This window comes from Dermacentor albipictus, chromosome 2 (genome assembly GCF_038994185.2).
Source record: "Dermacentor albipictus isolate Rhodes 1998 colony chromosome 2, USDA_Dalb.pri_finalv2, whole genome shotgun sequence".
Classification (NCBI taxonomy): Eukaryota; Metazoa; Arthropoda; class Arachnida; order Ixodida; family Ixodidae; genus Dermacentor; species Dermacentor albipictus.
In genome coordinates this window covers 95,950,586-95,965,978 of record NC_091822.1, presented here as the reverse complement: position 1 = coordinate 95,965,978, position 15,393 = coordinate 95,950,586, and the positions used below count along the sequence as shown (strand labels likewise).

Genomic DNA, 15,393 nt, shown 5'->3' with positions numbered 1-15,393 from the left:
TGCACACACACATGTACAGAGGAGTGGTAAATGGAGGTGGATGAGGGAAAAAAGCCGCACAGACGCGGCTTGAGGTAACCTCACCCCCTTAGGTACAATATGGCTGCATGGGGTAACACATCAAGCGCCATATAAATTACATTTATATAGTCGCCATAAAACATTGCAGTTATACAATATATGAAAGAACAGTGAAATATTTCCACAATAACAATGCAAAACACACTGCGGCATTGAAATAAATAAATGATATACACTAGGTACCATAGACAAAAAAAGAGGAACATAACATACATTATTAATCATTAACAAACGTGCTCTAAAGAGGTGAGTTGAACGTGTAGCACGGGAAAGGGAATATATATTGGTACATTCCTATTTGTACTATGTAAATAGCTGTAAGCCTTCATTTACTTCAAGTTTCCGCCGCTTATAAAAAATAAACACGTGAAGAACCGCCTAGTGTTGACAAGCAGGTAAAGAAGCAAGTGAGGCGTGTAGAATCTAAGCTCCAGTATTAGTTAAGTCCCCGTGCTACTGCCGAGCGTTTCTGCGAGGAAATGCAAAAATTCGATATTATACCATGAACTACTCGTCGTGAGCAAACCTGTTTTAGCGGAATAAAATCAACGTGACTGCTGTAGAAGTCATATATAGCCAGCTTTGTGACATACTTGTTGCACCGCGGCAGGTATGGTATCATAACAGGATTCCTATAGGCTATGCTTTTGCGATTGTCTATCCGCGTATGAAAAACCCGCAATGGGCTGGTCTGCGTCGCTTCGGCTGGCACTGTAGCTGTTCTGTGCGCGTCGCGAATGCACGGCCAGACTTTTCTTTCAAGAGGGAAGCGGGCCTCCCTTACTTTTATGGCTTTCTCTTTCACTGGCCCCCCGCGGACTCCAAGCTGTGCGCGAGAGAAAGGACCCCGCTCCCTCCGTTCGGTTCCTGAAAGAAACCCAGTGACGACGCTTCGGGGTGGTCGGCTGTTGTTTCCCGTGCCCGGGGGCGTCGACGGGGATGGAAACCACAGTTGGAAAAGCGCGGGACGGGCAGACTCGCCCCACCAGCCCTAGAGAGCGGACCACTTTTTTACGGGGCTAAAACTGAACGTTTTGTGTATTTCTGACTTGCTTTTTTGACCTTCTCAGTGTAATTAAAGTTTGTTTTAAATGTTCAACTGCGTTCGACCAGTTATCTAGCTGGACAGCGGACGCTTTGATCCCGTCAAGTGCGATCCGCGAGGCCAGCATAGTAAAAAAGTGAAGTCGACTGCCATCAGCCGCCAACTCAACATCCGCTGCAGTGGAATACGTCGCACGGCAAGACCTCCGGTTGGACCATGACATCCGCCTACTGCAAGGACACGGCATGCTGACGGCACACAGGGCAACGACAAGGTGGGCTCGTTTCAAATTTCATCGCGCAGCTTAGCAGGCTTCACGGCATACGTCCGCTTTGAGTGAGATACGTCGTGAAGCACGCACGCCAAAATGGATCAGGACAAGCTGACGCCTGAAACGTCTCAAATTATGACAGCTGAGCATGAAGCTTCCACGGCAAATATTCGACCACAAAGAGCAACTACGTTTTCCATGAAAGCCAAAGAAACGTATGAAACGAGCCGCGAAGAGCACTGCCGGAGAATAGACGCTGCCTGGAAGAATGTGGAGACAGCTATTTTCAAAGTGTCATGTGCAAAAGAGGAAGACGTTAACAACGCCGCAACGCAGCTTCGCGCAAGCTATGAGCGCTACGAACACGTCGCAGCCAGATACTCTACCTTCCTCGCCAGAACGAGCAGATCTGAAACCCAGGAGGAATTGGAACTTCAAAAAGCAATCGACGCAGATCGTTATGTGACTGTGAGCGACAAATTACGTGAGGCTTCAGAACGAGAACGCGACCGCTTACAAGAGGTAACGTCGCAGCACTCTCTATCGGCCCACTCAAGCGTTTCTTCGAGGTCACGACGATCGGGCTCGTCAACAATCAGCCTAGCCGCCGTACAAGCACGCGCACAAGCTGAAGCCGTCCGGGCCAGAGCAGAGTTTGGTCGCAGAGAGGCCGCGATGCGTATTGAAAAGGCAAGGATTGAGGCTGAATTGGATATTTTGCAGCACGAAAAAGAAGCGGCAGCTGCAAACGCACAGGCGAATGCGCTCGAGGCAGCCGTGGAGCAGGATGGCGGGGAGCGCATGCGCACGCTCCCTCCTGTGGACCGAACGCTGCAGACTAGGAGTTATATCGATGAGCAGCAAGCCCTACGCAACTCTGCGCTCGCGTTTACTGAGGAGGCCGTTACCAACTCAAGCGACGACGTAAACAATGCTCGCACGTCACCGAGGGCCAACACAGCTGCGAATAATTCGATGTGTCTGCGAGCTGATGAACGTCCACCTGACTACCATGCTGCCCCTAACAACCGAAGTTTTAAGCATGCTGGAGCGACGAGTCGTCCTATGGACTTACGAGTTGAACCGCAGCCGCTTGTGCACGCCCCGGCACACAACAGTTCAAGCTCAGAGCTAGCCGATGTCCTCAAATTCCTGTGCCGCAAGGACCTTGTTTCAAGCGGTCTTATCAAGTTTGATGATCGACCTGAGAACTTTCGCGCTTGGAAATCATCGTTTAAAGGTGTCGTCAGAGATCTAGGTATTTCGGCCCAGGAAGAGCTGGACCTTCTCATCAAATGGCTCGGCCCTGAATCGTCAAATCAGGCTCGGAGATTGAAATCGGTGCACGTGGATGACTTTTCAACGGGCTTGAACGTTGTGTGGAAACGGCTCGACGACGTCTTCGGGCGCCCTGAGGCAATTGAGGATGCACTACTGAAGCGGCTGGAAGACTTCCCGAAGATAGCTTACCGGGAAAATACCAGACTCCAGGAACTTGGCGACCTCCTGCTAGAACTCGAGGCTGCAAAAACTGACCCGTATCTCGCCGGTCTTGGCTATTTGGATACCGCAAGAGGGGTCAACAAAATTGTTTCGAAGTTGCCATCAGGACTTCAAGAAAATTGGATGTCGGCGGGGTCGAAATACAAAAAAGATCATGACACTGCATTTCCACCCTTTTCTTTCTTTTGCAAATTTGTTAGAGATCAGGCCAGCATGAGGAACGACCCGAGTTTCATCTTGCATGCACAAAATGCGCCGTCTGAATTCAATCAGAGGAAGCAGGACAATGCTACCAAGACCACGCGGCAAAGATCGTCTGTGTCAGCGAGAAAAACAGAAGTGGATCCTGCTTCTACCAAAATTAATCGAGATGCCACTGCTACCGAACAGCAACCGGAATCGAAGGACTTTAAAAGGTGGTGTCCATATCACAAGAAACCTCACCCTTTGGAAAGGTGTCGCGCCTTCCGTGAGAAAACTTTGGAAGAGCGGCAATCTTTCATAAAGAAGCAAGGGATCTGCCTACGATGCTGCTCATCCAAGAACCACATGCAGTGGCAATGTCAGGCAGTTGTGATATGCCTCATATGCGACAGCGCCGACCACGCCACAGCGCTTCACCCAGCACCGCCAACCTCAGAGCCGTCAAGGGCTAGTGGGTCTGATGACAGTACCACAGATGACTCAGAAAGAAGAGTCACATCTAGGCGTACTGAAGTGGCAAACGCTGACAACAGCACAAGGTCGTGTGCCAAAATCTGCCTCGTAGAGGTCACCCATGAGACTCAGCCTGAGAAGACAGTTAGAGCGTACGCGATTCTTGACGACCAGAGTAATCGCTCGTTGGTTAGGCCAGAACTCCTCAACGATTTCGGAGTGAAGGGGACGCCTACGCAGTACACGCTCCGCACTTGCTCCGGCAGTACTGAAGTGGTTGGAAGAGTCGCTCATGGTTTTTTCGTGCAGAGCATGTCAGGCGAAGTCAAGTTTCCTCTTCCACCTCTCCTCGAGTGCAAGGCAATTCCAGAAAACAGAGAGGAAATTCCGACACCTGACGCTGCAATGCACTACCCGCACTTGAAGTCAGTAGCAAATCACATTCCGCCTCTCGAGGAGGCTGGAATACTGCTCCTTCTTGGCCGGGACATCCTAAGAGCTCACAAGGTTCGTCAGACAATCAACGGACCCCACGACGCGCCGTATGCTCAGAAGCTCGACCTCGGATGGGTCATTGTCGGTGACGTTTGCGTTGGTCGAACGCGGAAAACGGGCAGCGTCAACGTGTTCAAGACCCATGTGCTGGACAGTGGGCGACCATCTCTTTTTGAGCCATGCCCAAGACATTTATTTGTTAGGGAGGCGCCGATTCTCTACTCTGCGGATAAGGTCTCAAAAGATTTACGATTGGCAGCAACATTGGATGACAACCTGGCCCCGAATCTTTTCGAGACAACAGAATTTGACAACCAGCGTGCTCTCTCCATGGAAGACAAGACATTCCTCAAGATAATGAATAGTGAATTCACCCAAGACAAATTAAACAATTGGGTCGCCCCTCTCCCCTTTCGCACACCGAGAAGTCGGCTTCCGAACAACAGAGAACAAGCTCTGTCTCGTCTGCTCTCGCTACGGCGTACCCTGCGAAAAAATCCTGAAACAAGGGAACGTTTCGTCAACTTCATGAACGAGCTCTTCATCAAGGGTCATGCGGAGGAAGCTCCACCACTTCACGTGGACGAAGAATGTTGGTATCTGCCCATATTCGGCGTTCACCACCCCCAGAAGCCTGATCAAATCCGAGTCGTGTTTGACTCCAGCGCTCAGTATGAAGGGGTATCTCTGAACAACGTTCTCCTGACCAGCCCTGACCTGACGAATAACCCTGTGGGGATTTTGATACGCTTCCGGCAAGAACCAGTTGCGGTTACAGCGGACGTCCAGCAAATGTTCTACAGTTTCATGGTTCGCGAGGACCATCAGAACTACCTGAGGTTCCTGTGGTTTAAGGGCAACGATATCTCCAGAGAAATCATAGAGTGCCGAATGAAGGTTCACGTTTTCGGCAACAGCCCATCGCCAGCTGTTTCAACGTATGGCCTTCGACGGACTGCCCAACAAGCTGCCCCACGATTTGGCGAAGATGCCAGGAAGTTCGTTGAAAGAGATTTCTACGTCGATGATGCACTTAAGTCTCTTCCGAGCGAAGAAGATGCCATTAGTCTGCTGCAAAGAACACAGAAAATGCTTGCAACGGCTAACATAAGGCTGCACAAGATAGCTTCGAATAGGCAGAATGTGCTGAATGCATTTCCTCGAGAGGACCACGCCACTAGAGCGATTCCAGCAGCACAGCTTAAGAGCACGAACTGGCTGTCCGGACCTGATTTTCTCTCACGACGAGAAGAGGAAGCACGGTCGTCGAGCTTCATCCTCTTAAATCCTGATGAAGACAAAGAAATACGCCCTGAAGTCTGCACTCTGGCGACGGAGGTGAACAAACGACAGCGACTCGGAGCTGAACGCTTTCATAGACTCTCGAACTGGAAATCTCTCACTCGTGCTGTAGCAAGTCTGATCCAGGTTGCCCATCGCGCAAAGAACGCATCACAAGGAGAGGTAGCTCCCGTTGAGGCGCTCTCCAAAGCCAGGCTCGTCATCATTCGCGCAGTACAGCAGGACGCATATTATGAAGAGATATGCTGTATCCAGAGAGGAGAGCAGGTTCACAAGACAAGCTCGCTTCGAAGGCTTGACCCATTCTTAGACGCCAACGGCTTGATCCGCGTCGGCGGCCGCTTGAATAGAAGCGACCTTCCAGACGATGAGAAACACCCTCTCTTATTGCCGGGTCGGCACCATGTGGCGAAGCTTCTCGTGCGCCACCACCATGAATGCGTGCAACACCAGGGCCGACACTTCACAGAAGGAGCCGTACGAGCTGCTGGGTATTGGATCGTCGGAGGTAAAAGGTGCATCTCATCCGTGCTGCAAGCATGCATTTCATGCAAGAAGCTGCGAGGGCGCTTTCACGACCAGAAGATGGCTGACCTTCCGGCAGACCGAATCAGCACAGATCCTCCTTTCACGAATGTTGGAATCGATGTTTTCGGTCCCTGGATGATTGTCTCTCGCCGAACGAGAGGTGGTGTTGCAAACAGCAAGCGCTGGGCAGTCATGTTCACCTGCTTAAGCATTCGCGCAGTGCACATTGAGCTGATCGAATCAATGGATACGTCGAGTTTCATTAATGCCTTCCGAAGGTTCCTAGCAGTGCGAGGGCCCGTCAAGCTAATACGCTCTGACTGCGGGACCAATTTTATCGGAGCTTGCAGAGAACTTGGAATCAGCGCTGAGGGCATTCATCGCTCACAAATAGGCAAGTTCCTCAGCGGAAACGGCTGCAAATGGATATTCAATCCACCGCACGCGTCCCATATGGGCGGTGCGTGGGAGCGGATGATAGGCATTGCACGTCGCATTCTTGACTCAATGCTTATGCAGTCACGTCATCAACGACTCACGCATGACATTCTTGCAACCTTTTTGGCAGAAGTTGCGGCCATCATTAATGCCAGGCCCATAACTCCTACTTCGTCTGACCCCGAAGATCCCACAATCCTAACTCCGGCGACACTCTTAACCCAAAAACACGGAAGCGCATCTGTAACAACTGGGCAGTTAGATACAAGCAACCTCTACAAACGGCATTGGCGTCTCGTGCAAAACCTGGCTGACGAGTTCTGGAAGCGCTGGCGCACAACGTATGTCACTACTTTGCAACAACGCCGAAAATGGCAAGCAACAAAACCCGACCTCAAAGAAGGCGACGTCGTTCTACTCAGGGATAAAGAAGCAACCCGCAACGACTGGCCCGTCGGAGTGATTACACGAAGCCTGCCCAGCGCAGATGGAAGGGTGCGCAAGGTCGAGCTGAAAACAGCCAAAGACGGGGTTGTGAAAACATTCTTCCGGCCAACAACAGAAGTTGTGCGTTTGCTGTGACCGTGATATAGTGGTGGCGTCTTAACAACGGAAGACACCAGACGGGGAGTGTTCTGTGCGCGTCGCGAATGCACGGCCAGACTTTTCTTTCAAGAGGGAAGCGGGCCTCCCTTACTTTTATGGCTTTCTCTTTCACTGGCCCCCCGCGGACTCCAAGCTGTGCGCGAGAGAAAGGACCCCGCTCCCTCCGTTCGGTTCCTGAAAGAAACCCAGTGACGACGCTTCGGGGTGGTCGGCTGTTGTTTCCCGTGCCCGGGGGCGTCGACGGGGATGGAAACCACAGTTGGAAAAGCGCGGGACGGGCAGACTCGCCCCACCAGCCCTAGAGACCGGACCACTTTTTTACGGGGCTAAAACTGAACGTTTTGTGTATTTCTGACTTGCTTTTTTGACCTTCTCAGTGTAATTAAAGTTTGTTTTAAATGTTCAACTGCGTTCGACCCGTTATCTAGCTGGACAGCGGACGCTTTGATCCCGTCAAGTGCGATCCGCGAGGCCAGCATAGTAGCGCTGCCTTCGAAAGCTGCATTGTTGTCTAAGAAATTAGCTCTTTGAATAAATGTTCTCAAAGGAAGACGTCGTAAAAATATATTTGAGACGACCACCATAAGTATACAAGCAGAGAGAACGAGGGCGAACAAACGAAAACACCGCAGAAAGCGCCCGGACAACGCCCGAACTGTAGCAGACGACAGGCGCGAGTCCGTGCCCTGACGTCACGCGAGCGGCGCTCGCAGCGCCGCTCGTGTTCGTTCTCGGGGCTAATAGCCAAGCCGATCCACGCCTAAAACTTCCCAAAATGGCCGACTGCATCGTCGACATCGTTAATACACTCTAATCGTTCACTTGATTTTTCGCTGCATTGGAAATGCAAGCGGTTAATTTCGCCGAGTGGAATGTCTCGACGCCTTTCAGCGCCCGCCTCGTGCTTCTGAATAGAGCTTGCGGTATTGGCGTGAACAGACAGGCAAGTGGACGTATTTATTCTAGTTATTGAACAGTTGCTTATCTCACCCCAATGCGAAATTCTTGACTGCGTTCTCGAGTTTTGTTTAACGGTAATGAGAAGGAGTTAGATAATGCACAGAGGCAAGGTTTTGTCTGGTCTTGCAGGAGTCCCAGGTGCTTTTTCCGCCGCGTACACTGTCGCAATCGTTACACGTCTGAGAAACCAGACTGGCGGCGCATAGGTAAAGCCGGCTGCCACTGCTAGCCACAGTCCCCTACCTTGTCGCTATAAAGAGGAAATTTGTACGTGTACTAAGTGTACCAATGTTTCTTTGTTTAGTATAATTTGGCGGCGCCTCCAGCAGACAAAATGTGGATACCATACTGCTCCTTCGGTTCGGGCTCGGCAATGCCTCCGCGTGGCGGGCGCATTTAAGAGGAAGCTTTAGCTCGGGTGTTCCAATCTAAATACATGTAAACGGAGTATTCGTTTTTCTCGGCAACCACTGCACCAAATTTGACGAGGTTCGTTACATTTAAAACAAATGCTTAGAATCTAGAATTTCTGCTGGGTACTCAAAAGATTTAAGCGAAACATTGATGCAAAGCGGGGCATGGTGCTTTCAGTGCCCAATTTTTTATAGAACATGTAGTTTTCCATTATAAAGGGAACTGTAATGCGATGTCTTCAAGTAGGGGTTGTCTTATATTCAGAGTCGACTTATGTTTCAATATGAACGGGAATGAAGTGTTACGCAAATCTTCTAACGAAATTTACCCCTGCTGTTTAGTTTCCATATTGTGCGTAGAAGAAACAGTGCGTGCACTTTCAGCTGCTCAGTTTATCTTCAATGCTGCTCTCATTTTGTAGAGTTCATCACATGTGCATGTGCAACACATTGGCGGAGGCAATACGAACTGCATTTCTCTCCAGCTGGACAAGTCGGAATGGCAATGCACCTTGGAGAACAAGACTCGAATTGTGAAAGTCTGGTGGTAAGTCTGAAGTAATATATTTTCATTTATATTTGGTGTTAACTTTCCAGCGCAAACTTTCTATCCTATTGAAGAAACATTTAGCCCCCTGTTTGGCCTGTTTTTTGAGGGCCTTACATCAGGCCCCCTAGCAAGTTTTATAGCGTCCTCGATCACCTTGCCCCGGGGTTGCGCTGAAACCAGAATGGTGCGCCTTGCACCGCCGTGGTGGCGCACTGCGGAGGGTCAACATCGAGGACAAAACTGCACCCATTGCAGGGTGCTTGCATGCAGCGCTATTTTGCCCCTGGCGCGCAAGACGTGCGTGAACGCGCGCGCGCGCACATTTTGTTGTTTGCAGGTGCTGAGCATCTGCGGCAAGCGCTCAAACCTTGTCAAACTGCATGCTCCGACATACCTGGTTGCAAGCAAACACCAATGGATCTTATAAATAATCCTGGCGACCCTTTCAACGAACCTGTCCACTTTCGGCCGCTCTTCACCACATTGTTTTTGGACGAAGTCGATAAGCATGCCGTCTTCGCTGTCAGAAGAACTTGAAAAAAGCTCATCGATTGCGGCAATTAGCAGCGCTTCCTTTCTCATTGCCGACATCTCCACTGGCTAACTCCGTCAACTCCATTGCAACCGCAGATATCAGGCCAGAGCATCCACGTTTCTGCAGTCGGCAGTGCGCGCGCGCGTCCCGCAGTGCTTGCTGGGATTGCACCCTGGCGCACCGCCGATTTTCTCGGTGCGAGACGGGGCAATGGAAAACCGCTCCAACAGGGTGCGCTTCCGGTGATCGAGGATGGTCGGTGCGGTTGATTGAGGATTAAAGTGCGCAGCAAGGCGCCCCGGTGCGAGTGATCGAGGACGCAATTAGTTTACACTGCAATTTAAAGCTTCTTGAGACCCGAATACAGCCATGGGACATAATTACTTTTCAAGCTGGTTATTATTGCCTCCAGGCATGTTTCGAACATGAAAGATGTTTTTTAATAACATAGTTTTAAATAACTGGCATCTTTTTTAAATATCACAGTCATACGTAGACAGGCTAAGAGCTGCATCTCCAAGTAAACATCTCATGCTCGCTATGGTAAAAACTGCATTTCATTGCCTGGACGCAGAGGTGAAGATGGAGTTATGTGTAGTAGACTGTTACTTGGCTGCTGCATCCTGGATTTTCATGCATTAATGAGGAATTCAAAACAGACTTCAAGGTTGCTTCCTGCTGTTTGTGACAATGCAGAGGTCTACATCAATTTAGTGTGAAATTTCTTGAAAGTAGATGAGAAGAATATGAGTGAACGACTTTCGACAGTTCCACATGCATTGGACTTCATATCCACGATGAATGTTTGGAGTAACGACTTCAGACTTCTGGCATTTCTTTACAGAAATTATCTTTTAAACTGGTTTATTATTAGAGGAGACAGCAGAAATTGAATGCCCTCTTACCACACCACCATGAGGTGAGCGTGACTGCCAACAGAGAGACACTCTGCCTCGAGTAGCCTCCGCGAGCGACGTTCCTTCCTCGCCTTATCACATACTTGAGCCGAAGAACCACATCGGGTTCACGTGACTAGCACCACCCGCTTTTTTTTTTCTTATCCGGTTTTGTTGCATGGCACATTTTCCACCGTGGCATTGCGCATTCTGAATTGGGCGATTTACCTAAGTAATGCGTCATGGCGAGCGACACTTTTAAGACTCTATTTTGTTTGTGTTGCCTTGACTCTGGCTGGGTGTGGCGCTTTCTCGAGAGGGAGGAAAGTGGTGTTTCATTTGAAATTTCAGCGGTCTGTATGACATGCACAGATTTGTCATGAATACCTGTGTCATGTGCTGTAAACTTAAGAACAGCATTAAATACATTCTCTTAGTGGTGAATGCAACGCATACTTATCTTTTGCGCACAAAGAAAATGTGAACAGTGTACAGTGCTCCCACTTCTGCGTCAGTCTGATAAAAAGGCCAACAAAGAGTGATACTGCACTAAATCAAGTATTTTGAAATTGGGAGACATACTAGGGATGCTTCTGCAGCAGACATGATTGGCCAGAGAGGTTAACAATGTACAGCTGCTTGCAGTGACCAAATGCACAGCACCATCAGTTTTGTGCCATGCTATAGTTCTATCAAAACCGCCTAAAATTCTTGCAGCTTTTTAGGAAAGGATTAGTGGCACATAACACTGTGCCTATTTTTCCTGTTTTTTGAATGTATATTTTGCTCCCACGTAGCTGATGCGACTCAAAGGTTTATAGTCCTGAAAGCTTGTTTGCTTTGTTATGAATGTTACCAGAAACTTACGTGTGCAAGCTTACCCCTGCCCACACTAACGCAGACCCAGTGAGTTTATTTGATATGGAAAGCTAAAACAATGTAGTGGCTGCACTATTGTTATGAATCTGTCGTAATGATAGATGTTGCTGATTTTATGAAGTGCTTGTTTTCATCACTCAGGATATCACCCAAAATGCTAGGAGGCAAAAAAAAATGTATATAATGTTCACAAGATATGGTTGAGTAGAGGCTGGGTGGTGGCAGCCAATTGAGGGAACGAGCTCGCCTGCGGATCTTGCGACCACAAGAGGTTCAAGTAGATTTTATCGCATTAAAGTGCAACAAGTGACTAGAAAAAAAAAAACGCCTGGGCATGTCATCAAAAGATACCGTTGGGAACAAAAGTCTATGGATCTACACGCACCATGAAATACCCAAATTTCTTTTCTTACTTGCCATGTTGGTGACACTGGTCCACAGTAAAGTTGCAGAATGGGGCGGGCCCTCCATTTCATTCCTACTTGACAAAGTTGAGATTTCTTAATTCCACTCTTTAACTCCCCAGAATGCCAAGAGTTGTACTATTTCTCCAACTTTAAATGAAATTCTTACTATAGTTGTTTAGTAGAAGCTTGATGTGGGTGAGTTGGTTATGCATACTTGATGAAATGAGCGCTACGAATACGCGGACGAAAGAACACATGTACGACAGACAAGCGCCTTGTCTGTCGTACATGTGTTCTTTCGTCCGCGTATTCGTAGCGCTCATTTCATCAAGTATAGTTGTTTACTAGTTGTGCCTTTCAACAAAAAACTTATTTTTGAAGTTCTGACAACATTGCAGATAATATTGTGCTTCTTTAACGAGAACATATTCGCTTTGTGACCATTTATTTTTGCAGTGCGTTGCTAGCTGTATAATCTCTCTCATATCTACTCTTTTTGACAGTACAGTCGCCCAAATCTTTAACTGGTGTGCGGGAGCGGCGACTTTTCCGGGCGTCAGCGCCGTATGACGCGGCGAGGCTGGAAACAGCCTAGTAGACGATGGGCCCAGCTGAGCGCGCTTTGTCCGCATGCGCTTAGCCTCAGACTGTTTCCAGCCTCGCCCCGTCAAACGGCGCTGACGCACGGAAAAGTCGCCGCTCCCGCACACCAGTTAAAGATTTGGGCGACTGTACATGCATGTTACCTGCGCAAGTGTAATTCATGAATAAATAATGTGATTGCAGAATATATTCAGTAATGTTAATCTATAATGGCATCAATTGGGCAGATTTAGTTGGAATGGAACTGGCACAGTCCTGTAGTGCTAAACCTTCACTAGAATAAGACTGCAAAAACAGGTATCCTTGCCAATTACTCTAAACTAGACTAGGCCGAATTTTTTTACATTTATAAGTTTTTACTGAATACTGGCTCTTTCAGTATCTACCTATAGGTCACTATCTCTGCCGTGGTACTTACCAACAAAATGGTATTCTACTTATTGTGAAATTCTGAAGTCCTGGAGACTGTTCCAATGACGAGCTTTAATTGCACTTAAACACTAACCTTTAGTTGCCAAGAATGATTCTATTTAGCAAGAGCATGCTTGGACTATGACACAAGGATGGAGGCCAAAAAAGTTACTGCCCTTCCACTGCTGTGAAGCGGGGTGCAAGCGAAGCTTGGGATCTGCTGCTCTTTGTAATGCCTCACGGCGAGAGCGGCACATCAACGTCGACCCCTTTCTCGAATGAGTTCCCGGTGGCATCAATCAAACATTGCCTGTTCTTTGGCCAAACGCACAACACGTGGCCTGCTCCCACTGCCATTCCTTCAATGCAGCCTGCTCTTTGGCAGAACAGACCAAACGCGGCCTCCCCATCTGACTGCTGGGCCTGAACTGGTGTCAGGCGAGCAAACACGCGAACACACCCTTTCCCTCCTCTGGAGGAAGGGGACGCCCGTGATTGGCTCATGCCATGCGCTGCTTCTACTTACCCACCTTAAAGGCAGCGTTTGATGAACTGACGGTGGCTGAATCGGTTAGCGTGGTGGTCTCGCAATCCGGAGGTCGGTGGTTCGAATCCGCAGCCTGATAAGCAATTTCTATTTTTGCGCAGCTTGGGTTTTTTCGTGCGGTAACACCGACACCAGTGAGGCAATACAAGCTTCTGTTAAAAAGGTCGCAAGTGGTTGCATCTTATGCCCGTTCCTGTTGATGTGGACATTCAGTGTTATTTTTCACTGTCAAAAGTATCCTCGAAGAAGAAAAGGGAGGGGGTCAACACTAAAGAGGCAACGTCGACGTACATGGTAGTTGAAATAAATCGATGATTAAATGTTGATTATGCTGTCATGTACGACGCACAAATTGTTAGATGGATCTAGCGAGCTTCAAGCTCACGTGTCAGCACTCTCACTGGCCTGTTGAGCATGTGCAGTGTCGGTAAGATTAGCATTTTCTCTCTTCATGCTGGATCCACACGACAGACGAAATCCGTCTTTTTCGCGACGGACGGCGCATCACGTGACTACGCGTCACGGATTTGTACCGTCCGCGCGTTGTCCACGACCCCCACGGACGGAAAATGCCGTGCTATTTTTCGCATCCGGATTTTGGGAGTTGAACGCTGCGGATTTAGCCTAGCATGCTCTACAGTCTGGCAACAAGCGCGGCTTTGGGATCTTTCTGAAACAGCTTCATCGCTGCTGACACCATTCATGTCTGTTCGCGAGCGAGCGACTGAAATGAACCTGAGCGGACGAGGTAACTTTGTTCTTACATCTCGTGGAGCAGTTCGCCGCGTTGTGGGATATGACTCTCACCGATAACGCGGACACGAGAGCGTAACAAGACCTCTTTCGATGAAACAAGCACTCGTCTTCATCCAATTCGGACAAAACGACAGCCATTGCGGCCAACCGTCGTTTCCTTTCGATTGCCATTTTCATTCAGAGTGAAAAACACGTATGACAAAGTCTGACAAGGTTTTTGTTACACCGATGGCACCATCTAGAGTGAGTAGAAACAAGCAATCATAATAACTTACGTCCACTGAGATCCGCCCGGGCCGCCACAACATCGTCGAGGCCATGTTCAGCCATACAGCCACTCTAAGCCTACACGCCGAGAATCTGAGTATCTCTTTCAGAAACGGTGCCCACTCATCACGAATGGATTGCTGTCGAAGCTTCTGGACACAAATTTAAACCAAATACAAGCCTCAGTTTGAAAATTACGGGTCACACAGTGGACGACGACTTGACAGGTTCGAGGCGGACGGCAGTCACTTCGGGTGGTGCCGCCATGTTTATTTTTCCGGCGCGGTCGTCTGCTCAGTCTGCCCATCGTCTGGATGGGCGGCGGATTAAGCGTCTGCGGCACAGACTTGCGCGGAGCCGTCCGTCGTGTGGATACACCATCAGCGTTGACTGCTGCATTGTGGCGTGGTGGAGCACTGCCATTACGAATCCCCTCACAAACTATGAGCTACCAAGCTGCACTAAGACCAGTTTCACGTCTTTGCGCACTCAAGAATGACAGCACGCATGCATGCGCACTCAGATGTGCATACATACAAATTCTTGATTACGTCTCTCATTGTATTGTTACACTAAGGTACGTTTTAATACTGGATAAAATTGCTGCTTAATTTGCACATCACATAGCATTAATTATAAAAAATTCAGCATGTGCATATTATAGCCGGCTATAAAGAAAAAAAAGTTACGGGGCTCCTTCCAACACATCATGCTATGTTTCGCAAGCTGTTCCAACAATGAAATAGAGATGATTACACAATGGTGGCCGCTTTTCATAAGTTAGCTTCGCTGGAATACATCCGAATTTGGTTTCGTGTCGTGGTGAATTGTGCAAGCTATTTCTGGCCCAAATTTCTTTTTAAAGAGTTGCACGCATTCACCATCATCATCCTATCTTAAAGTTCAATGCAGAACGAAGGCGCCTCCCTGCAATTATCATTGTCTTGCACTAGCTGATGCGAACTTGTGCTTTCAAATTTCATCATCCTTGGCGAAGCTTCCCTTCCCTTGGCGCCCATTCTGCAACTCTAATGGTCCTCTGGTTATCTACCCTATGCATTACATGGCCTGCCCAGCTTCATTTTTTCCTCTTAATGTCTACTAGAATATCGACCATCCCCATTTGCTCTCTTCCTGTCTCTTAACATTTATCATTGCATTGCTCTTTGTACGGTCCTTAACGTGTTCTCGAGATTCTTCGTTAACCTCCAGGCTTATGTGCCATACTGCATGCTTAGAAGAA

The 15,393-nt window shown here is 48.6% G+C and overlaps 2 protein-coding genes across 10 annotated transcripts in view; one reads left to right on the top strand and one right to left on the bottom strand.

Annotated features, from left to right (window-relative positions):
- The window catches only part of LOC139055476 (uncharacterized), an 84,111-nt gene that overhangs the window by 38,252 nt on the left and 30,466 nt on the right, over window positions 1–15,393 (bottom strand). The gene's annotated exons all lie outside the window — the stretch shown is intronic.
- The window catches only part of LOC139056000 (uncharacterized), a 52,865-nt gene that overhangs the window by 20,063 nt on the left and 17,409 nt on the right, over window positions 1–15,393 (top strand). For 5 of the 9 annotated variants that reach the window (XM_070533755.1, XM_070533753.1, XM_070533756.1 and 2 more), the window contains exon 5: window positions 8,722–8,846. In XM_070533755.1, the coding sequence (XP_070389856.1) occupies window positions 8,722–8,846 (125 nt within the window). The remainder of the gene's footprint in view (window positions 1–8,721; window positions 8,847–15,393) is intronic. The other 4 variants (XR_011512084.1, XR_011512085.1, XR_011512083.1 and 1 more) reach the window with 1 other exon arrangement.